The 23,385-nt window shown below is 44.3% G+C and overlaps 1 protein-coding gene across 1 annotated transcript in view; it reads left to right on the forward strand.

Annotated features, from left to right (window-relative positions):
- Positions 1-23,385, forward strand: part of SMARCAL1 (SNF2 related chromatin remodeling annealing helicase 1) — a 355,566-nt gene that overhangs the window by 240,821 nt on the left and 91,360 nt on the right. The window contains exons 8-11 of the mRNA XM_085649962.1: positions 3,647-3,805; positions 8,884-8,949; positions 15,508-15,648; positions 21,624-21,842. Of these exons, the coding sequence (XP_085506088.1) occupies positions 3,647-3,805; positions 8,884-8,949; positions 15,508-15,648; positions 21,624-21,842 (585 nt within the window). The remainder of the gene's footprint in view (positions 1-3,646; positions 3,806-8,883; positions 8,950-15,507; positions 15,649-21,623; positions 21,843-23,385) is intronic.

Genomic DNA, 23,385 nt, shown 5'->3' on the forward strand with positions numbered 1-23,385 from the left:
CCAGGTGGAATCCATTGGGAGATCTTGTTGCTGACGGCTAATGCTTCCATCTTGTCGGAGTTGAGTTTCAGGCAGTTGGTTTGCATTCATTCTGCTACCATGGTGATTTGGTTGGTAAAGTTGTTTCTGTAGGTGTTTGGCTTGTCCGTCGGGGAGAGGAAGAATTGGATGTCATCGACGTAGGAGATAACGGTGATGTCTTTTGATCGGATGATCTTGGCGAATGGTGTCATGTATATGTTAAAAGCGTGGAGCTGAGGCTCGTTCCCTGTGGGACACCACATATCAGTTTCTTAGTATGATGTGAAGGGTGGCAGCCTGGCCCTCTGGTTCTTCCTGTGAGGAAGGAACAGATCAATTTAAGAGCAGATACTTGTGTGCTAATCTTGTGGAGTCTTCTGATGAGGGTATTGTGGGAGACCGTGAATGCGAAGAAGTCGAGCAGGATCAGGGCTGCTGTTTCTCCTAGGTCCAGAATGTTTCGAATGTCAGAGGTGGCCGTGGTGAGTGTTGTTTCAGTGCAGTGGTTCTTTCTGAATCCTGATTGTGTGTTGTGTAGAAGATGGTGAAGTGCGAGGTGAGGTGAGTTGCTTGTTAATGGCCTTCTCAATCGCTTTGGCTGGATAGGTAAGCAGTTGAGATGGGTCGTACGTTGCTCAGTTGATTCGGGTTGGCTGTGAGCTTCTTGAGGAGGGTGTTGATTTCTGCAAGTTTCCATTCAGTAAAGTTCTGGACGTGATGGAGGTGTTGATGATGTTGGACAGGGTGGTGCTGATTGGTGATGATCTCGGGTTGTAGATGTGCTAGGGGTATGGGTCCGTTGTTACCTCTGAGTGGATGGTCCCCATGATTGTCATTCATTTTTTGCCTTCTTTCTTTCTTTCTCAAAGGCAAGAGTCTGGCAGCCAATGGCAGAACGGTTGGCTCTTTTTCAGCCTTTTTTTGCCAAGACCTTTTGATTTTACTAAAATTATGTGTATGTCATAGGTACTTGTAGGGGGTTTTAGTCAGACTGCATACATTTGTCTGTGATTGTCTCATTTGCATTTTTCCTCAAGCATGCATCAAGGGCCAATGTGTCAGCCCACCTCTGCCATTGGATGACTTCACTAAAAGTTATGACATGCTGCCTTTTCACAATGAGCACATACACATACAAAGTATTTCCCTTTAGTGCCAGTGAGTCCTATGATATTGCCTCTAGTCAGTGTTTCTTTTAGATTGATGAACACCCGTCAGCTTCCTGAACAATAAAAAACCATGACAAAACAAAAATTGCTAAGCTTAAAGGCTGGTGGACAACTCCGGACCAATTGGCTTTGCTAATGCTTGTTTGAGTGTAATGGAAGTGAGTTCTTATTGCTTTCTTAGTAGCATCTTTCGTTCTGTTAGTTTAATGTACATATTTTTCACTACAAGATATTCACTTATTACGTAACATCACCATCCTCTTAACAGTATAACAATCTCCCCATTTAGAGAGTTTGTAATCTGCAGTTACAGGACGCAGATGCCAATTTTATGGCACTTTAACGCCAGGAGAAGCCTAACTGGGAAACATGTGCCCTTCACAACTTTGGACGTGTGTATCTTTAATGGAAGGGAGGGATTTTCACATTCTTGAGAGTTGCCTCTGAGAAAGCACAGCCGCCCAATGATAGTAGAGTATATAGCAGAGGAGATTATTTGATGCTTTGTGCCTTGTACTAAATATTAGTCACTGTATGTACTGCAGAGCGAATCTGTTGGTGTTGAGACTATCAGAGACAACACATGGCCCAACTCAAGTTTGGTTGTAGAGTTCATGGCAAACAAAACGTGTTAATGCTTAACTTGTCACCTGAGAGTACACATCCCAGCCAATAATTGGTTGCAAAATGTTTGGCAGAAGGAGTGTTTACCTTTCACTTTGAGAATCTACTACCTTGCCAAAAATTGGTTGTTGAATGTTCAGCAGAGGGAATGATTTAATGTTGGACATATTGCACGTCTAAGATGATCATTCCTTAAATTGTCCTTTTGGGATCTTGTAAAGTGCGCAAAACGTAGTTGTCCCAGTTAAAATACTGCATTCTTTTTTTTTCTTTAATGCTTTCAGAGTCTCAAAGTCATTCTAACTTGTCTTTTCAAATATCTATATTTGATTTTAGCAGTCATTTGTAACTAACCACCTAGAGGCAACTCCCTATGAATTGGGATTGTGTAGTACAACTTGGTGTAATGTGCTTGGCTCTTTCCTTGACATTTATTTCCTTGGACAAGTCAAGGAAATCTTTATTTCGACCGTACAGGCCATAAAAGCACATAAGAAAAAGAAAACAATGCATACATTATAGTACATAAAAAGAAAAAAGAAATGACAAGGATACAATTTATCATTATAAAAACTATGTACATGATATCTACGTTTTTTTAGAATTGGAGTAGTCCAAGTTATAGAAGCTTTTGGTAAATTCTTTGGTTTTCCTCGCTGCTCGAGGTTCTATAGTTTGTTAAAGTGCAATGTACAAAGTATTTGTAGTGTCTATATTTGTTTACAAGATAAAATAAAATAGCACATATTATGGCTAAAAGCTAATTCATTGATAGATAAAATGCCTGTCGGTTACTAAAAGCATTTTGACTTTGTCTAAAAAATATTTGTAACAAATGTTAAAAGGGTCAGAGTTAAAACAGATAAAATTCTATGATTAAAAAGGCCATCAAAAGAAGTTAATTTGCAGTGCGGCTAACCATAGTGTGGACATGTACAAACCGCATTGTTTCATCTGTTGTATAACTTAGCAAGACATATATATGTGGGAATTACTAGTAAGCTACAGATTTCCTAAAGGAGTTTGCTTAAGAATGGCTATGTGGGTGCACCACACGGAGTATAGAAACCGTGAGATGGCACGATCAATTCATTAATTGGTCCCTTAGACTTGTAAGGTTGCTTAAGAATGGATCTGAAGGAACCACTGTACACGTATCCAAAATATTTGTACTGAATGCTATTATATATGTAGACAGGATTATTTTCAAGACGATTAACTGAATATTAAAATGCCATAACGGGTTTTTAAAGTTTGAACTAAATGTTCCACTGGATAGTGAAACCTGGTTCGTGGTGAAATGTAAAAAACCAAGCAAAAATGAAAATCTTAATATGTTCCAGTTTAGGATTGACATCTTAAAATTGCAATGTTTTTGTAGAATCATAGAACTTACTTCCTAACAAATAACAATCTTCTGTCCCAAGACTTCCCAAAACCTGACATTTTTATGATCTTATTCTCAATGTTGGGTTAATCGAGGGCACAGTAATATTGAAACATTAATCCATGTTGTGGTGTGGGTCCGAGGGATGCCCTACTTCCAAATCCAGTTTCGTAAGTAGTAGTCAATAATTCTGTTCTGGAACTGTAGATACTCTAATGCAAGAAAATGTCCCAACATTGGCATCCCAGCCTGATTCTGTTGACCGGTTCCACTGCATCAGTGACTGTCCCATCACTTTGTTTAAGGTCGATTTATGGTGTAGTCTGTATGTTGTAAACCAGTCAGTTTAAAAGTACTTGCCAATCCTTCCCCATGTCAGTGCGCTCTACCATTGACTTTTATTACTCAATTTTTTCATGTTTTGTTTTAAATCTGTCTACTTTAGGCTTTTCAAAGATGGCTACCATCAGTAAACGCTGACAGTATCAATGTCATAGTGACGGGCAAGGACGGGCAGTCCGGCAGCTTGATAAACATCGTCAGCTATGATCTCCTTGGCAAGATGGACAAGCAACTTGTGGCTGCCATTAAAGTCATCATTATAGTGAGTATCAAAGTCAGATAGGGATGGTTGAGTTGTGTGAACATTAGCAATGTCATTGAAGCAACTTAAACTATACTCAGCTCACCGTACCACTTAACTGATATCCTTCATTGATTGTAAATTGGACTGAAGTGGCGAGTGGCTTTTCACTGAGAGTAAACCTATAATAACTCCCTCCAGAGGCTGTGGTTATTTTGTCTTTGTCTCCTTTTCTGACTTAATGCTTACCAGGGGTCAAACTTTAGTTTGAAAAGTGACCAATGAACCAAATGTTTTGTGGTAGTGTCTGACAACTATTAAACTAATGCCCAAAGACTTGACCTATCTACTTGAGGGCTACCACCTTATTTTACAATTACCCATCTTCCTAGGGGGGTTTGAGTTTGTTTATTTGTGTTTTTGTGCAATACATATTGAAGAAGCCCCCTTACCCCACCTGATGAAGATTACTGTAAATAAAAGTGATAAAGTGAAACCTGCATGAGGCCACCAGACACAAAATGAAAGTAAAACAAAGCAATTTGTTTTTTAATGTTGGTGTCAATAATTCATGTCTGCAGAATTTTAGATTAGATAAATCTACTAAAAGTGGCACCTTAAACTGCATCAAAGACAAACATTTGATGTCCTCTCCTGATAACACCACCAATGCTAAAGCCTAGTCCAGTACCAGCAGTGTTTAATGCAACTGATCGAGAAACCGGTTTGTGACACCTTAGAATTCCTTTCGCACACATTTAGGGTTTTTCTTCCTGGTGTAGCTCCTTATTTTTTGCACATGGTTCGTTCTTTATATCAGATGAGGAATGTATAGGTCACCTGTGTGCAGTCCTTCATTCGTCATACAGCATATCCAAAGGCAGACGTTCAAATGCTCAGTGATTTTGTTCCTCAACCTTCTCTTTAAAATGGAGAAAAGCCTTGTTTCACTTGCTGCTGATCACTGGAGCAGGCAGCAATTGATAAGCAGAAGCGTGCTTCATAGTGTAGATGAAGGAAAAAGTGTGATAATACGTTTGCTCCCTATTAGGAGAAAAGTCATAAGGACTTGCCTACCTAGTAGCTGGACCCATCCAGTCATTTGTATATATGAACTAGGGAGTGAGGTGAACAGTGAGTGAAGATCACATTTGACTAACTTTTCAGCCAGGTGAGAACTTCACTTACCCCAGGCTTGTATTTTTCTGGCGTAACATGACCGTCTGAGGCTAATGAGGATATCAGCACCCGTCAGTGGGACCACATAAGAGGACATGAGGAAAAAATAATGCTGCCCAGTGGACCCAGGAATAAGGTGTAGAGAACAGGTAGACTATAGGTACGAAAAAAAAAATGAAGATGTAGGTTTCATCACATCACAAACAAGTTGCATACACATTTGTAACCAGCATTGTGTACTCAGAGTCTCAACTTGCACTTAGCACATGGCTATTCCGTGGAAAGCTCAAGGACATTGCACCACCACCCACGTTTGATGGTGACCGCTGGGAGACTTCAACACGTCATGGGAGACTGGAGAAAATTGCTCAAACCAGATGGACATGCACGGAAAAAAATATCACTGTATTTATAGGGTCAGTGATTTCTGCCCTGCAAGACCTGATAGGAGAGATTTTAATGGTGGTTCATTAGAGACCAGTCTCTTCACCTTTGTCATGACTAGACCCGTGAGTAAATTGAGCGGAATGCCAGAAATTTGCAAGAGGATGCAGTCAAGTGTCGTCATTATCTCATCTGTCTGGCAGCCAGCATTGCGGTCTACAAAGGAAGAATATGCATTTTCTAAAACGGTCCACCCAACAGCTCCTAATGAAAGATACAGATGAAGGTCAGCAACACTTCGGTTTTCTTCCTGTCTGTTAATGTATTGGAAATGCTAAATTTGCTTTCCGGGGTGGGTCTTATTCAACTTTGTTCTAATAGTTTAGAAGTTGTGGTACTTTTAGTCTAAAAAGGGCCATTTTCCATATAATTGTCTCCTGGTGAACAAAATTGAGACTGCCTTGGCTGGAAAATGGTCGGTGGATGAAACCCTACCCAAGCAACAGCCACAGTCCTTGTCAGGATTAACCACAAAAAGTCACTAAATTACCCTGTGCTTAATCCTCTGGTAGCTTGGCACAAAAGCAGTCCGGTTTAACTTTGAGGAAATGTCTATAGTATTTATGAAGTACTTCAACAGTAATAAAGTGAAAACAATCCAAGAACTATCCCACACAAATTTGGGAAAATAGAGTACCTTTTGATAAATTGACACCAAAACAAAAAAATCAGTAGAGCCGGAGTTATGAATTTTTCAAGTTTAAAATGTAAAATAGTGCCTAAAATATCAAAGCGCCGACCACAGACAGCTAGTTGTGCGATACCGGCTTAAAGTTGAAAGTTATGGCTGACCGCGATGGAGGGTATTCCGGATACAAAAAGTGGTTTGGGCCCGGTCTCCGCTTACCTTCAGACTTTAAAAAAAATTGGAAGAAATATATCCAAGAAGCTCAAATTGAACAGGGCAAAGCCGCCGTGGCGTCCGAAGAAGAGGCAGCATCGTTGGAGAGCTGATGTACAAAGTTGAGGTGATGATTTGTACGTTCGGAATTAGTCTCTTTTTTGAAAGGCGAAAATCTCCAATGGGGCGAAGCTGTAGCCGACGAAGACTCCAAGAGGCTTGATACTCCTCCTGGGGGAGCAGCTGAACAGGATTTGCTGCTGCAGAGAAAAATGTAACAGGAGCTGCTGCAAATTAATGCCATCCGGCGTTGCACCTTGGGAAGATCGGCTACTAGGTAGGTCTCGGTCTCCTCTCAGTTTTCAGAGGTTTTTTGGCAGAAAATCTTCTCAGTTCCAAGTTTTGGATTTGGGGAAACTGGGCAGTACAAGGGTCCAGGGCTGGAGGGGCACCATCTGGGAGGCCAGGACTCATTCATGCTGCATCCAAGTGTGGGTATAAGATAGTTGGAGCCTCTTCTATCCCTGATGGTCTGATCTGGAGGTCAGCCAACTAGTCTTTAGTGTCACTCTGGAAGTCCTGAGTTCAAGCAAAAAAGCAGGCCTCAAGCAGCAGGGCAGATCTCTGAGGACATAGGGCAGGCTTCATGCAGTACAGCAGTTTGCTTGGGGCGGCAGGGTAATCCGCTGAGGTACACAGCAGGCCACAGGCGGCAGGGCAGTCCTCTTAGAATCATTCCGCTGTTCCAGAAGTGAACTGAAGGGTGCCCCTTTGAAGGGGAAGGCATTTCCGGTGTCCCCACCCCCTTTCCCCACACAAACACACACACACAGAAGTGTCTGGAATTTCATGCCTGTCTGCAGATTCATTAGGCTAGTGGGAAGTTATTTGTGGGTGAGCTGAGGCAGAGTCTTTGAAGTGCTAGTGGGGCTGTGCACAGTGTGCCCCCCATCCTGAGAAAATCTAGTCCCTCTATTGTACAGCTGTCTGAGAGGAATACACAAAGGCCAACTGCCAACTGCACCTAGTCATGTGGCCCATGAAACAGGCGGCAGGCACCAAAAGGTTAGGACAAGAAAATGCCAACTTTCTATAAGTGGCATTTTCAGAATTTGGACTTAAAATCCGACTTCACCGTTATAGAGGATTTTAAATTTGAATTCCCTGGGCAGCAAACATGATATTTCTACCTGCTCTCTAACAAAAGTTATCACATACTAAGTGTAATTAGGTAACCCAATGTTATCGTATGGGATAGGTGGGCCTCACAGTAGTGAAAAACAAATTTGTGAGTTTTTCATTACCAAGACATGTACAACTTAAATTACATGTTCAACTTTTTAATTACAATGCACCCTGCCCTATAGGCTGTCAAGTGTCTATCTTAGGGGAGACTAGTATGTAATAAAAGACAGCTTTTGGCTTGTCAGTCTGATTATTTTGCCAAGTCGAATTGGCAGTTTAAAACTACATACATACAGACTGCAGTGGCAGGCCTGGACATGTTTAAGGGGCTACTTGAGTGGGTGACACAATGTGCTGCAGGCCCAATAGTAGCATTTAATATACCAGCTCTGGGTATATAATATACCTCGTTACTAGGGAGTTTTAAGTATATTAAGTGGCCAATCAATGTTACCATGTTTTAGGGAGTGAGCACAGGCACTCTAGCACTGGTTAGCAGTTGTAAAGTGCAGTCCTAATGCCATGAGCATATATCCTTTTACCACACCAGACCAAAGTGGCTACACATCACACCACAAGGCAAACTAAACACCCTCTGTGTCTTCTGTAAAGCTGTGCACCTTTGCTAGCTCAAAAACCTAACAGAACTGTTCACACCGAACAAGCGAAAAATACATATTTGCTCTATAAAAGATGCAAAGAGCGCCCCTACCAAATGGAGAAGGAGAAACTTTGGTGGGAAGCAACTTACCACAGCGGCAACTGAACTATTGAACGACCTCTCCCCTTCATGCACAAGACCTTCAAAACCAAGCTGCAAGTGCTCATAATGATCAGCATCTCACCGGATACCAGTCGACCTCGTATCACTCTTCACTTCAGTGCCTTAGCTGAATAGGCATGTTATGTTCAACAGCTGCTTTGCCGCCGACTGATCTGTAACCTCCTTTCACCTCCCCCTCCCTTGTCCATGAAGCAACTGCATGAAAGGTTTCTCATATCCGGTGTTGGGCTCTCTCTCCTCCTAGCCCTCTTGCTCTCACCGTTGTTGCACATTGAAACTAGAGTTCTGTTGTGTTGCGCCCAATAAATACCAAATACCCCTTTCCCTCCTTATCAAAGGGCACTGGAGTTTATCCCACCTCCTCCTTCCTCCTATCACACATACCACTGTCCTTGCCCCTCAGTATTCCAATATCCACTCTAAATGCATTCCTATACACCAACAGAATGTTATGCTGCCATTACACCCCATGTTTTGTTATTTAGATTAAAGATATAAGAGGGATTATAAAAGCTGGAACAGATAATAGTAAGGAATCCTAACCATTTGATTACAAATGTAAAGTGTTCTTATTTGATTATGCGTGACTTACAAATGCAGTTCATCTGGGGGTGTTGCCTTCTGCACATGGCTTCTTACCTTCACTATGTCCTTGTTTCATTTTAGGACGAGTCGCATTTCCTGAAGAATGTGAAGACGGCACGGTGTAGAGCTGCCTTGCCCCTGCTCAAGGTGCATACGACCACATTTCATGCGGGAACCAGTTGGTAGAATGTTGTGTGTCTTTTGTGGATTTCTTTAAACATGCTTTTATACGGTTTTGCATAGATTTCAATATAATTTACCTTTACAGAAGGACAAGAACAGAAATCAGATACAGCAGAAATACACCCAACTACTAAACCAGGCCTAAAGCATATGGTAAAAGAGAAATAGGAAAATGAACTAGTTGTCTCTCAGCAGAGAGAGTGGGCTGCAGCTGGTGATGCTGGCACTGTGAATGGCAGAGCAGAACAGGAAGACTTCCAACAGTCATTGTGTGGTTAGGTAACATGCTGACATATTCATGGGGTGGAGGTTAGTAGGGTCAGGGGCCTGTATTAGAAACACATTAATGGGTGAGAGATGGGGAGAATTCAGTAAACTCTCTATAGGAGAGGCTTCTCCAAGGGCGTATTGGTTGTGGGGGGAAAGAGCAGTGTGGTGTTGTGAATAAATGCAGTAAAATTCCAGAGAACGAAAACTCCGCCCACATGGGAGCAGCTTTTCTGGTTGTTTTCTTCAAGGGAGCATTGCATCGTCTCTGGATTCTTCTCCGAGAGTTGTCTTGAAATCGTCCCAGGCGTATGGAGACCTTTTGTTTCTTCTTTGTGCAGGAATTGCCTTCCCTCTTGGGCCCAGCGCAGCACAGTTGAATGCCAGGATTCCAATAAGGGAGGGATATTCGTTTTCCATCATGTAGTAATTGCCCTCTTAGCCTGGAGGAGATCTCAGTCTGAAAGACAGACAGCAGCTCTGCGATGCTGGGCTCTTTTGAATGTTCCTGGGGAGTATGCCTCCCAAGATGCCCGCAGAGGCTGCCCGTACAAATTGCCAATGCTCTGAGGACTTTTTTTTTTCAAAAAAAGCAGAAAGTAGTGGGCCGCCCCACAGCTTGTGGTGTAAATCAGCGGGTGAAAATGAGCAGCATGGGCAGGAAGCGGAGGCTCCTGGGAAGATCTTCTTCTTCTTCTTGTCAGAGGGAGAGAAGCTCTCCTAAGAGTGAAAATCTGGATCAGTTTAAATCCAGCCTTGAGGGAGACGGAGTAGGAATATGCAGGCTCGCTATTCCCCCCGGATCGAGGGCTGATCTCCCAAGCTCGGCCTCGCGAGTATCTCCCTGGTGTTGAAGGGGGGTAAGTGGTGAAGCACATTGAGCTTTGTATCGCCAATTAACACACTGTCCTGCAGTCCCCAATGTGTAAATAGCGTCTGTGTAGGTAGATGAGTATTGGGTACCGGTAGTTGGGTGTGGAGCACCGATTTGAGCACAGCATTGGTGCCACGGTTCATCCGTGGCCTCTGTATTAAGTTCCGTTTGCCAGGCAAGCCTAGTCCTGCAAGTGACAAGAGACGCCTTGTCCTGCATAGTGGAGTATAGGCGAGTGACCAGTTTCTTGCGCGTGGCTGAGGTAAGGCACATCTCAAGAGCAAGTCTCTGTTGGGGCGTGTGGAGGGTGGTGTGATGTATGGACTTACAAGCGGCTTGCAAACGAGGATAAAGCGTGGCATCAAGCGGCCAGCAGGTTGGCAGCCTTCCACAATATTTTGCCATGCCAGGAATACCCATCCGGGCACGAGATTCGTGCGCGATAACTGCTGTTGCCCCTCCTGTCAGAAGACATTAGGAGCAGGGGGTTAGGGGCAAGGAGTAGCTCGTTAGCATATTAAGGGTCAAGACGTGCCCTTCTGTGCAGTCCACCCCAGGCCCACACGTACACCCCAAGGGTCCCCACCGTGACTACCTCTCCCGTTACCAGCGGGAAAAGAAAGGCGCTATCAAGTTCTATTGCAGCATGTGGCTGATAAGCCACGGGCCGGCACCAGTAAAAAGATGGAGTGAAATCAGGAGTGCACACTCCACCCTGCACAAACGGAAGAGCGAGCACCTCCCATGCTACCCTAGGCGGTCTACTGGCTCAACCCGGCTGGATCATGAGAGAGCAGACTCTACCCATCAGGGAAATTGGGCAATACCACCATTTTAGCAATGGCAATCCGGTTACCTTTAGAAAGGGGCAGCTTAGCCCATAACGGAATTCGGAGCTTCAGCCAGTGAACACAGTCAGCAGCCATCGTTCCTTCGCCACATAACTGCTATGTCTCTACCGGTCTCCACATATCGGACAGCGCAGCCACCCATTCCAGGTTGACCTCAGATTCAAATTCCCTCATGACGAGTCAGAGGGGAAATTGAGCGATTTAGAGCAGTTAATGGAAATGCCTGTCAGACGACCAAATGCAATGAATTCACGCAGGATCCGTGGTAGGTTCAGTTCCGGGCCCCTGATATATAAGGTCACCTCACCGGCATACGTAGCTCTTCTGGGGGTGGTGTTCGAGCCCCTTGCTGCATGATGTTGCATCAGGTGGCCAGCTGTAGCAAATAACAAAGGTGAGAGTGGGCAGCCCTGCCGGGTACGCCGAACAGGTGGAAAGGGCGGGGACACAACCCTGTTCATGTGCACTCTGGCCGTGGGCTGTGTGTATAGCTGTCTAATCACTAAATGTACTATTGACTGAAGCCCAAACGCTCCAACAGAAGAAATGGAGATCTCCACTCCAATGAATCTTAAGCCTACCTTGCATCTAAGAGGACGGCCAAAGCGCGTGACCACAGGTTCACCGAGTGCAGCAGCGCAAACAGAGTGCGCACTACAGTGCCCCAGCACAAACCCTGATTGATCAGGACAAACTATAGTGGGGAGCAATAGGAGAAGCCGGCCGATCATCAACTTGGCCAATATCTTGGTGTCCCCGGTGATCATAGAGAGCCGTCCATCAGAACCACAGTTATCAGGTTGTCTGTTTGGCTTCAGGATGGTGGCAATTAGAGCCCCTTACACCGACTGGGGTAGACCACCAAAAGACCGCACTATAAAGAGTTATTTCTCAAAGCAATGGCCGCTCAGCCAGCTCTAGGGAAAACATGACACATAGACATCCTTTATGCCCTTTCTGTTCTCTTCTATTCTTCTAATTGAGCTAGCATGGCTTCCCACCGGACCTGCCAGTGCTGGTGAATGGCCTCCACTCTCATTGCTGAGTGCCTTCCCAGTGCTAGAATAGATACGTTTGAAGCTGTTTGCTGAAGCTGACTTCTGATCTGTCCAGTCTCACGTGCTCAGGGAGAGTGTTCCACAGTTTGGACGCTAGGTTTGTGAAAGAGCTTCCACCGCTTCTACTCTCTTGACCCTTGGGGCCAGAAGTACTAGAAGTAGGTTGTGGCTCTCGGATCGTAGAGTTCTTTTTGGCATGTAGGGGGCTGCAAGCCATGGATAGGTTGGGGGCCTTTTTTGATCACGCCACAGTGCACCAAGCAGAGGGATCTGAACTGTTTTCACTTCTGCATTAGCAGGCAGTGCAGTGCTGCCAATGCAGTGCTGCTGACGTGCCCTTGGGGGTTTTATAAAGAGTGCGTGCTGCGCGTTCTGAATTACCTGCAGTCGGTTTGTCACATATTTGGGGCTCCCTAGGTAGAGGGTGTTACCATAATCCAGGCTTGAGTTGATTAGTTCCTGTACTACCATTCTACGGAGAGGGGCTGGAAGCCAACTTAGTGGTTTTCTTAAGGTGCGAGAAAGTCCAAAAAAACAAGCGGTCAACTTCTTGGCCTGGACTTCCATGGATACCCTGTCACCTATCCAGAACCCTAGGCTCTTAACTGGAGGCGCGGGCGTGGGAAGTGTTCCAAGACAGTCCGGCCAGTTAAGTTCCATCCAGTGGGATGGATCGTTTCCCACGACCAGGACCTCTGTTTTATCCCCGTTCAGTTTCAGACAGCTGTCAGACATGCAGTTTGTTACTTGTTTGAGGCATGTGTTTAACTGACTAGAGGTGCCATAGGTTTCTGAAGAGAGCGATATGACGAGCTGTGTGTCATCTGCGTAGGACACTGGGGCAGACTCATGGGCCTGCACTGCTTCTGCCAGTGGGCGTACAGAGAGATTTGTGGCCTTTTTTGTTTAAAAAAAAAAAACACACATATATGTATTTTTAAGTTATGGGGATGACCAAATAATTACTTTACAAAATCTTTTTCAACTTTTAATGTAACTAAAATCCTCTATAAATTCTCTGACCTTCAGGAAGCATTCATTTGGCAGAGTTCGCATAATACTCGAGTTCTGGCATTCCTGACAATAACTTGTTAAAACTAAAACTTCAAATCCAACAGTGTGTATAACTAACCCATTAAGCCAATCCAGGCCTTTTCATTATGGGACTTGTAGTGTCTCTTTTCTCAGGGCTGGACTGGTCATTAACCTCTACTGGACTAATGCTTAATTAGGTGGGTTAATCGACTGCAAGCCCGCTTGCTTTGCCCTGCCTCATTGAATGGGAGCACGTTCCTTTCATTAGTATCAGAAACTGTAAACGTGTTTCTGGTGCTGCATTGTGCTTATACCTTGCCTGCTTCAGTCCATGGTGTACTGAAAAGTTGCCATGCTTTAAAAGTTAATGCACTTGAATGTATATTGGAAATGTGCTGCAGAATATACCCTTTTTGTCTAAACTGGAGGAGGAGCACCCTAGCCCTCTAGCTCCCTTTGCAGTGGGCGGGCTCACTCGCTGCGCTCTTTTCCTAAGTGCAGTATGACCAATATGACAACATTTTCCATGGCTGCTTTTGGTTAGCAGTCTAGTCCTGCAGGCACAAGTGCAGCGCTCTCCCCTCTCTTTTAGGCACTATTGTGCGATCAGTCACTCAGCCTTAAAGACTCGCCAAATATAAGTGTCCATGGTAGGCTCGATGAGGCTTTACACACTTCAATCCCTGCTTGGGCAGAGTCACTTCCGACACTCATGGGCAAGTGCCAGGCATATTGAGTCTTGATGGCTCTTCAGCAGCATCAATCAGAACATTTGTAAAGCGCACTACTCACCCGTGGGGGTCTCAAGGCACTGTGGGGAGTATGAGGGGGGGTGCTGCTACTGCTCAAAAAGCCAGGTCTTGAGTAGTCTTCTGAAGGCTAGCAGGTCCTGGGTCTGCCGTAGGAGGATGGGGAGGGTGTTCCAGGTCCTGGCGGCGAGGTGGGAGAACGATCTGCCACCGGAGGTCGCTCTTCGAATGCGGGGGACGGATCACTCTGATGACCGACTCCGAGCCAGGAGTGCTCTCAGGACTATCTGTACTATGGATCCAGGGGTTAACAAACACAAGCAAAGATTCTAGAGACAAAGGTGATGGTGTACAGAGATGAGAGATGGCAGTTGATTGGAGGAGAGTGTGAGGATAGAAAAGAGGAGTAGTGAAAAAAGAAAAGTAAGAATAAGCTAAAAGAATGGTAAGGAAATAGGTAGATGAAACCAGAGTAAAGGAGTGATTGAAATGAAAAGAACAATGACAGAGGGTTAAATAGTTATCTGTAGGGGTGAGTAGAGAAGATGGTGTGAGAGACGGATGAAGGAGGATGAAATAGGAGGATGAGGAAGTAGGGTGGAAGGAGCAGGCTAATGATGAGCTGATTGGGTGATGCGAGTTGGGGATGAGTAAGCATGTACTGAGTCGGACATCAGAGGTGAGCAGAGGGAGAGAAATACAGAGGGTGCAGGCACAGAATGACACTGGTGCAGGATGGGGCGACGAGAAGGCATGGTGGTCACATGGGAGGGTCATGACCAGAGGGGAAGCGGTGGGGGGTCCACAGAAGGAGAGTGAAGTGTCTGGAGGACAGTGGAAGAACAAGAGGGAGGGAAGATCGATGGACGAGGAGGGTGATGGGTAAAGAGGGAGTGATGAGAATGGGAGAAACCGGAGATCGGGAAAGAAGAGGAAGCATGCCAGTCACTGTCGGAGAGACCGCTCAGTTTTGAGACCCTCCCATGAGTTGCACTTCAGACATCACGAGACTCTGGATAATCGCACTCCTCTTCATGGCCCTTCCAAACTCTCGAGCAGGGGCTGCTGCCGGTGCTTCTCATTGACTGTCCGCGCTCCTGTCATCCGTTCATACATTCACCCATTAAGGTAACCATCTATCCATGCGCTTGCGCGCATCCATCAATGCACTCGCATCGACCACCCCCCCCCCCCCCCCATCCATGCACTCGTAGGGCCTCTTCTCACACACTGCTCTTCTCACTGCCCCAACCTCTCCCCAGATCCATGCATTCAAGTCATTCACATCTGCTTACTGAGTTATCTATTCATTCTCATTGAATGATTCTCTCGTTCATGCCCTCGCTCATCTACATAATCGGTGAAGAAGGACTCACTTTATAAACCATACTTATTGCATGTGTCAGTGCTTGTTTTCCCATTAACCACCCTTCCAAGAGTAAACCTGTGCGGCACGGGGCGCGCCCCTTGCGCACACCCCCGGCTGGTCATTGCACAGCAGGATGTTGTAGAGCAGTGAGGTGAGGGGCTGTTAGTAAGGGGGTGGATGGTGGTGTTACATGGGCAGCCTGGCTGAGCGCTTGGAGCAGTGCTTGTTTTCTAAAGCTTTCCTGTACACAGTCTGTGATACCAGTGTTGCATAGAACTAAACATTGTTTTTAATGAAATTGCGCTTTCTGTGTTTTCAGACTGCCAAGCGTGTGATCTTGCTCTCCGGGACCCCCGCCATGTCGCGCCCATCGGAGCTGTACACGCAGATCGTTGGTGTCCGGCCCGCCTTCTTCCCTCGCTTCCACGACTTCGGACTCCGCTACTGTGAAGCTAAGCAGGTGGGCTGTCGCGCCACCGTGATATCAGAGCGCGACTGTAACAGGAGTATCCAATAAGAAACCGGTCACATTCCTATAAATGATGTCTTTTCCATCAATTTCTAATGGTTCGGATTCTAGTGTTTCTGTGGTCAGTTAAAGTACCTGTCCTTGGGAGTGTCACTCATCGGCTATACATTTCCCCATTTAGGAGTTGAATGCTTTCTCAGTGGATTGGCATTCCTGCAGAGACCCATATATGATATTAGTGGTCATTTAAAATCCTGCTTCTTGATGAAGCTTTTCATCCTTTGTGTAGGAGGCTGGGCACCTAGAGATGTTAAACTTAGTGCCCCTTATTGCAAGTGCATTCTGGCCAATCTCTAATGCTTAAATTGTACCAATGGGGGCAGGTGGGGCCCTCTGGCACTTACTTTTCCTCATCAGATGGTTGCCAATCTCAAGAGAAAGAAAAGCCCAAAAGGGGGAAAGTAGTGAAAAGTGGGAAAAAGGGACAAAGAGAGAAAGCTGGGATGAAAAAGAACCCACAAGTGTGAGATAAAGAGGCCAGGCGTGTCTGGTGGTGGATTACAGAGCCCTGAGGTGGACTCAAGACTACGCCGACTTGGTGTTTGGCGTACCAACATTCAGTCGAGCTGGCCACGGGCTTCTCAACAGAACATTGGGCCCCGGCACTTATTCTTTTCCAAGTTAAGCTCTGCCTATGTCACTTGTATTAAGGCAGAGTATCCGTCCACCAAAGTCTAAATCAGGCCCAAAGTATTTTGCACTAGGAATGTTGTCGGTGTATTACGTTGTTTTTCTCCGAAGTGATGGTAACTCAGCCGATTTATTGAGTTCATTAAATTGTATGTGATAATCACTTTGACCTTTCTTGTGCTGAATGTTTGCAGTCCTAACCAGGGGCGTAACACAGACCCCCGCAGCCCATGCGGTGCGGGGGAGGTCTAAGTTCTGGGGGGCCCCCTGAGCACAGCACTCTGGCCGGCGAGATCCAGATTGAGCCCGAAGGGGGCCCCTCCACGTACCTTGCAGGAAGGCCCCCTCGAGTTTTGTTACGCCAGTGGTCCTACCTATGTGCCTTTGACCATTCTGACAACTGAAGTCTCGTTTATTATGTGAGAGCCCTCTTATTGGACCTTCGTCTCGGTCTTTGCTGGTCGCCGCACTAACTTTAATGGCTTTCACACATTTAGTTAATCTTTTTTCTTTTTGTTAAATCGTTACATTTTGGTCCCATATCAGGAAATCTCTCTGACATAGTTATCTTGAAACTTCAGATCTCGGTGCTCACTGTCTCTCTAAGGCTCTATTCTTTGCATATTTCCCTTAGAGGTAGGTATCTAAAGACAGGAGATTTGGAAGTGTCCCTCAAGAAAACAAGGTAGCAAATTTGTATTAGCAAGCCAAAATTGGCAGATTTATTAAAAAAAAATGCAGAACACAAATTTTAAAGTGCACCACCTCCTCCATCAAAATAATGTGTTTTTAGAACACCAGATGTTCTTGGATGAATAGATGTTGCTGAACATTGGATCCAGCATCTGTCGTGACCTCATATCTCCATGTTGCACCTTACTCTTTACCTCATCCCAGTCCTTACTTATATGGGAAGTGACTCCACATCACGAGGCAGGCAGTTATCTGCCCCAAAATGAAAAAGAAGACCAATAACCTTCATCTTTCATACGTGGCCATTAAAAACCATATCCCTACAGATGGGCAGGGACTGGGTGGGCCTTCTACCACAGCTCCCACATCCCTCTATTAGGACACCCCGACTTGAAGATTCAAGAGAGACAACATCAGAGAGAGAGGCACCGTCCTCTTTAACTAGAGCACTGGTTAATGAAGGCTGCAACTTCAGAGGAAGTCTGGAACCATTTCCAATACGTTTCAATATTCCTTTGCCACCTGTTTATGCATGGCAACGTTACGAAGTCAACTGCCACTCCATTTCAAAAGCTACACTATTTGGGTGTGATCTCTTAGACAATCAGTTTGCAAGAGTGTATCTTTAGGAGGAGAGACTTTCTTCGCTCCATCTAATATGCACAGTCTGTTACAAACACCACACTGATGTCATGCCAGGTAGCTAGGATTGATGGCCTCTTGCTTCTGTCTGGCTCGTCATACCAGGCTTCACAGAAGACCACAACAGCAGTGCCTGGAGAACCAGTAGGGTCAGCTTACCGACAGCTTGGGGAACAAGCATATGTTGTGCTACACATCGACCTAATATTTTCCTGATGGTGCTGGTCAAAGAATCTGCTAAAGAGAATTCCTTTTCACCAAGATGTCACAACCCAGACCACAATCAGACGCTTCCTTTAAAGAATGAGAGGCACACATAGATAATTTCCAAGTTCAAGGGACGTGGTCAAAGAAAGAGAAGTCCCATAATAGCAAACTGTTGGAATTGAGAGCTGTCCTTCTAGCTCTAAAAAAGTTTGTTCAGCCTTTCAAGACCAAGTCCCTGCTTATTCAAATAGACAACACGACAATGTGGTATTTGCAAGCAAATAAGGGCTTATTCCAGACTGCTGCTCCTGAAAGCACAAAAGATCTGGAGTTGGCGAGGAGCAAGAGACTTGCGCATCACAACGGTTCATCTGCCAGGCATGCAGAATGCGGAAGTAGACTCACTCAACTGGGCACTCCAAGAAAACCTTGAATGGATTTTAAACAATAAAGTGTTGCAAGGCGTCTTTCATGATTGGGGCTGTCCTCAAATAGCCTTCTTCTCAACTGCCCAGACTGTGCCTTCAGGGACTATCATCCAAGGTTGAAGGCCACGTTTTCCTTTCCTAGTTAATGTGTCCACCATTTGAACCTATACATTAGGCACTCACAACACTAGAATTGGAAGGCAGTTTACAGCTTGCAAGGTGAGATTCTGTTTCCAAGAACCTACATTTTGTTCCATAAAAACGGAGTGGTGATGAGAAATCACCCAAGCTTTCTGCTTAAGGTGATTTCTGACTTCCACGTCAATCAGACCATTTCCTTCCCTACTTTCTTTCCGAAAGCTACATCCCCAGTGATAAGAGCCCTTCAAATGTTAGACATGAAGGGTGTTAAAATTCTATTTAACATTACAAAAAAAGTGAGGCAGTCTGGTAGTCTTTTCATAAACTATATTCCTACTAGCACGGTCCATCTCAAGATGGATAGTGTCTTGTATTGCATTATGTTACCTGTTATTAAATAAATCTCTCCCTGGTAGACCAAAAGCATATTTAACTAGGAAAAAAAGCTATATCAGTTGTTCTATTAGGAAGGTCCCTAGATCAGAGATTTGTAAGGCTGCCACATGGCAATCCAGCCATGCATTGAGAGACATTAATGTCTTAACTCTGACTCCAAGGCAGAACGGTAGGCAGGATAGGTGAGGCCTCCTTGAGCAGTCTCTTCTCTCGATGAGGGATGCTGTTTTGCTCTCATGTCCACCTTTCTTAGTCTGATGGGCTTGCTATTCTTTTCGGTGCTTATGACTACTGGCGACAATTCTCTGGAGGAGAAAGAAAGATTACCTACCTGTTTTCTTAGTTCTCGTCCCGGTGAATCCTCATCCGAATCATAAGCAACCCTCCCACTTCCCAGGACAAGTGAGCGTTTTTTGTTTTTACACGTAGAGAACTCTGATTCTGTAAAACGAACAGACCCCCCACCTGTTCGGCGTGATGGGACAGGTGACCGGGAGAGCCCTTTCTATTCTAGCCACATTGCCATTTTTTTCTGGTTATGCACATGGCAGCCTCTCTGCTATCAACGCCCTTTTCCTTGTTAAAAATAGTTTGTGATAGATGTTTCTAGCCACATTTTAATAACTTTGTGACTATTTCGTTTAATTGGCTTCATTTATCTTATCAAATGATAAAGTAAATTTGGACACATTTAGTCTGTTAATATGCTACAGAGAGAGGTTTTCTATTTAAAGCACATTTTTCTACTGAAAAGCCTTTCTATCTCTCTATCTTCTTTTTCTCATATTTGTGTGTGGAGGTGGGACAATGACATTGCTGGGAATTCCTTAGGAGAACTGGGATTACAGGCAAGTAAATTCTCCTTGCCGAACAATTGATTCTGTGAGAGGTTACAGCTCCACATTGTGAAGTTATCACCTAGCCTCCTATCATCAGTTGGGGCACTCATGCTTCCTTTAGTGATTTTTTGGGTCTCCGCATCTTTTAAGCATTAGGACATAGACTTCAGTGGAGGTTTTGGCGTCTGTTCAGGCATGGTTCTTATGCATTCAGTGGTTTACCTCATGCATCATTATGGTCTAGTTTAGGCTCAGAAGGTTTAGCATGTGGTGTATAGTTGTTCAGTGCTAAAAACATAAGTCAAAGACCATACTTTCTTCTTCTGTTACACAGATTGTTGTCTGCTTTTTGTGTTGAACTGAATTTCCATAAGTCTTGGCACGATGGCTTTTTGTTCTCTTTTACCTTTTGTTTCAGGTGTGTGCTGGATGTCAAATTTGTTGTGGCAGTGTACAACATATGTTAATTTCAAATCCTCTTCTCTGAGTGGTTTAGGTTTGTATGTCCACATCTGGACCGATGAGGGGTTTGCACCAGCTTGAGACGTTTTCTGACACACGATTTGCATTAATACAGTTCTCTCATCTTTCGGGGGTTTTGTCCTTCTTTACACAGCCTATGTTCACCAAAGGTTTCTTAGTTAAACAGCTCTCTAATCTGTCATGAAACCACTTTTGTTTCTGTTTCGTTCCTGATAGTTTTCTCTCTATTCGGTTTTAGGGTGCCCTGTTTTTTTTACCTTCTTTGTATATGGTATTTGGGGCAGCTTGCTTTATTGGACCGGGTTGAAACTACTTGACAGTGGAGGTTTGCTTTTCTATTGCAATGGCACAAATCCCTCTACTTGTTCACTTCCTTTCAACCTGGGCTCGCATTCCTACAAGGGGTTGCTGCATAGGTTCCTGTTTTGGATAAACAGCTTTGTTTTGACAAGTGAATACAACAAAGAGCATGAAGACACACAAATACAGGACAAATCCCACTGGCCAACAACAGCACCCCTAGTCATCAGCAGTGAAGCCCATAGTATTCCCAACATTGGCCTCATATTTGTTCATGATTGGTAGAAAGGTTTCTCCACCTTGGCTCACTAGTCCATTCCTGTTCGCCATTCCGCCACCTGCGGTGGGTCCTTCAGTTTCCATGTCTGGGCAATGTACCATTTTGTGACCACTGTAGGCATGCTTATCAGACTGCTGTCATCCCTGCTATCTCCTATATCATCTAGTGCCCCTAACAAGGCTTGTTTGGGGAACAGTTCGATTTGGCACCCCAATACCTATAGTAAGAGCTGCATTTATTCCTCTCCAGTAGTGCGGGATTGGGTATGCTGCCAAGTCATGTGATAGAAATCTGCATCAGAGCGGGAACACTGAAAGCATGTCTGGCTCAGGTGTTTGCCTGCTCGCCATAGTCTCTTGGGGGTGTGGTTTATCGTGTGGATGTAGTGCAATTGTATCGGTCTCAGTTTGGAGGAGATGGCAGTTTCGCTGGGGTTAAGCACCAGTCCTGGTCATCTGCCACAGAGGTTTTGTGGTGTCATTATGCTTATTTGATTAAAGACTAAAACAGTTTTTAAGAGACTGGTTTATGGTTTAGGTCAAGGTTTCAGGTAGTAGGTGATAGGTTTCCAGGCTTTAGGTTTGGGTATTACAATATAGGCGTGGGTTAGGTATATATATTTATAGGTGAAATTTGGGCCATATGTTCAAATGAGTTCATAGGCAGTTTTGAGGTGTGTATGTGAAGATATTCCATAATATGTCATAATTTTTAAGGTTTTTGTTATGGTCTGATATTGAATAAGACACCTGTTTCTGTTTTTCACAACTCAGTCCTTGGCTGTCAATGTCTATAGTATAGTTTTCCCTTGGAGTGCTATGTAAATCCTGATACTCCCCAAATAATAGTCTCTTTCATTTTCTACAGACAAATTGGGGATGGGACTACTCTGGATCCTGCAACTTGAATGAGCTGAAGGTGCTGTTGGAAGAGTCTCTGATGCTGCGACGGCTGAAGTCAGACGTTCTATCCCAGCTCCCAGCCAAGCAGCGCAAAATGGTGGTAGTGGCCCCCGAGGGGATCAATGCCAAGACCAAGGCAGCACTGGCAGCAGCTACTGCAGAGATGACTAAAGGCTATAGAAGTGTGAGTCTCATCTTTTTGCGCCATTTGAAACATCGGGTCATTCTATATGTTGACTGCATCTTTTACAAAACATGCATAATTGATGTATTCTGCCTCCAGCCATTGACCTCTCCCAATAAAGTTCAAATGTCCCGTAACATTTCTCTTCAAAATTAACCAGCGGCACTCTTAGAACTGAATGCTATCAGGGATGCATCCAACCAAAGACGATGTCTGTTAACACCACATTATCAATGCATTTGGAGATTATTCAACTGCACATTGTCAGATAGAATCCACATCCATGCTGCTTTGCTGATCCACAGTGTATCATACATACAGCATCCTAAATGTATATCTGTTGAAAAGTACTTCCTTTAAAAGTAACCTCCACCCCTTCGTTCTGTTGGAGGGTCTGGCAATGGTGGAAGCTCACTTTCTGAAGGCGATCCTTATTAGGATGATTGACTTGGTGGTAGACTTGATTCTAGCACCACAGTTGAACTCCAGTCAATATCTTAACAGGAAAAGTCCCAGTTCCCTCTTTGCAAAACTGGGTGTTACTTGGGATAGTGAAAGGAAATGTTTCTTTGGCGGGGATATTCGATTCTTATCTCAGAAAACAAACTATTTTAGGTTACTAGAGATTGTAAATCAATGTAGTGAATTCACTTTTCGGGGTTGTGGCATCTTGTATGTTCTGATTTCCTATGTTTTACAAGTTCTAATGACCAAACGAAACATGGTCTCTAGGGGCTTGGTGGGCACAGTCCCTATTTCAGACAAAGCCAGTCAAGGGCATACCATTTGAGGAGACTACGCAAGGTCTGAAAGTACTGATCATTGTTTATCATGATTGACGGGCTGGAACATACTAAATAGACAATGAAGAGAACAAGCTAAAATGAAGGAAACAAGAGTTAAGGAAAGGGACCCCTGGCCATAGTAGTATATGTATTTTCATAAAAAATGAATAGATAAATATTATGGAATATACTTGCCATATATTTAATGCTCTGTCCAGCAGTGAGGGGAAGCCCATCCTATTGACTTGATCTCACAATTTGACAAATCTCAAACCAATAGACAAGGGTTAATCAGTAATCACACACTCAAGCCCCGTATAAAAAGAGGAAATCATGTTTAACCAAGTCACATGGGAAAGTCATAACTACATTTTAAATGTGAATAGATTCACATATGAGATCATTTCAGAAAATATAACAGAAATGCATAATTACCCCACGTATTTTTTTTATTCTACATCTTTATTAAGGCCTGTGTGATGTTTGGTCTGTAAATCCAGGTTACACCTGGATTCCAATTGTATCAGTTGTTTAGTTCTGTTGACACCATGTATGTTTCTACATATTCTGTTAGTTCCTCAAAATTTATAATTTTGATACACCTTGTTGGTGTACCAATCCAAAGTGTCTAGCTCTTGAGTAAGAGGGCTTGCATGTTTGAGTCTAGGATCTCTTATGCCTTCATATGGAAGAGATTTTGTATTTCATGCATGCAGAATGGAATTGACTCACAGGCATATAAAAGGCTATTTCATGCT

The sequence above is a fragment of the Triturus cristatus genome, chromosome 3_2 (assembly GCF_964204655.1).
Source record: "Triturus cristatus chromosome 3_2, aTriCri1.1, whole genome shotgun sequence".
NCBI lineage: Eukaryota > Metazoa > Chordata > Amphibia > Caudata > Salamandridae > Triturus > Triturus cristatus.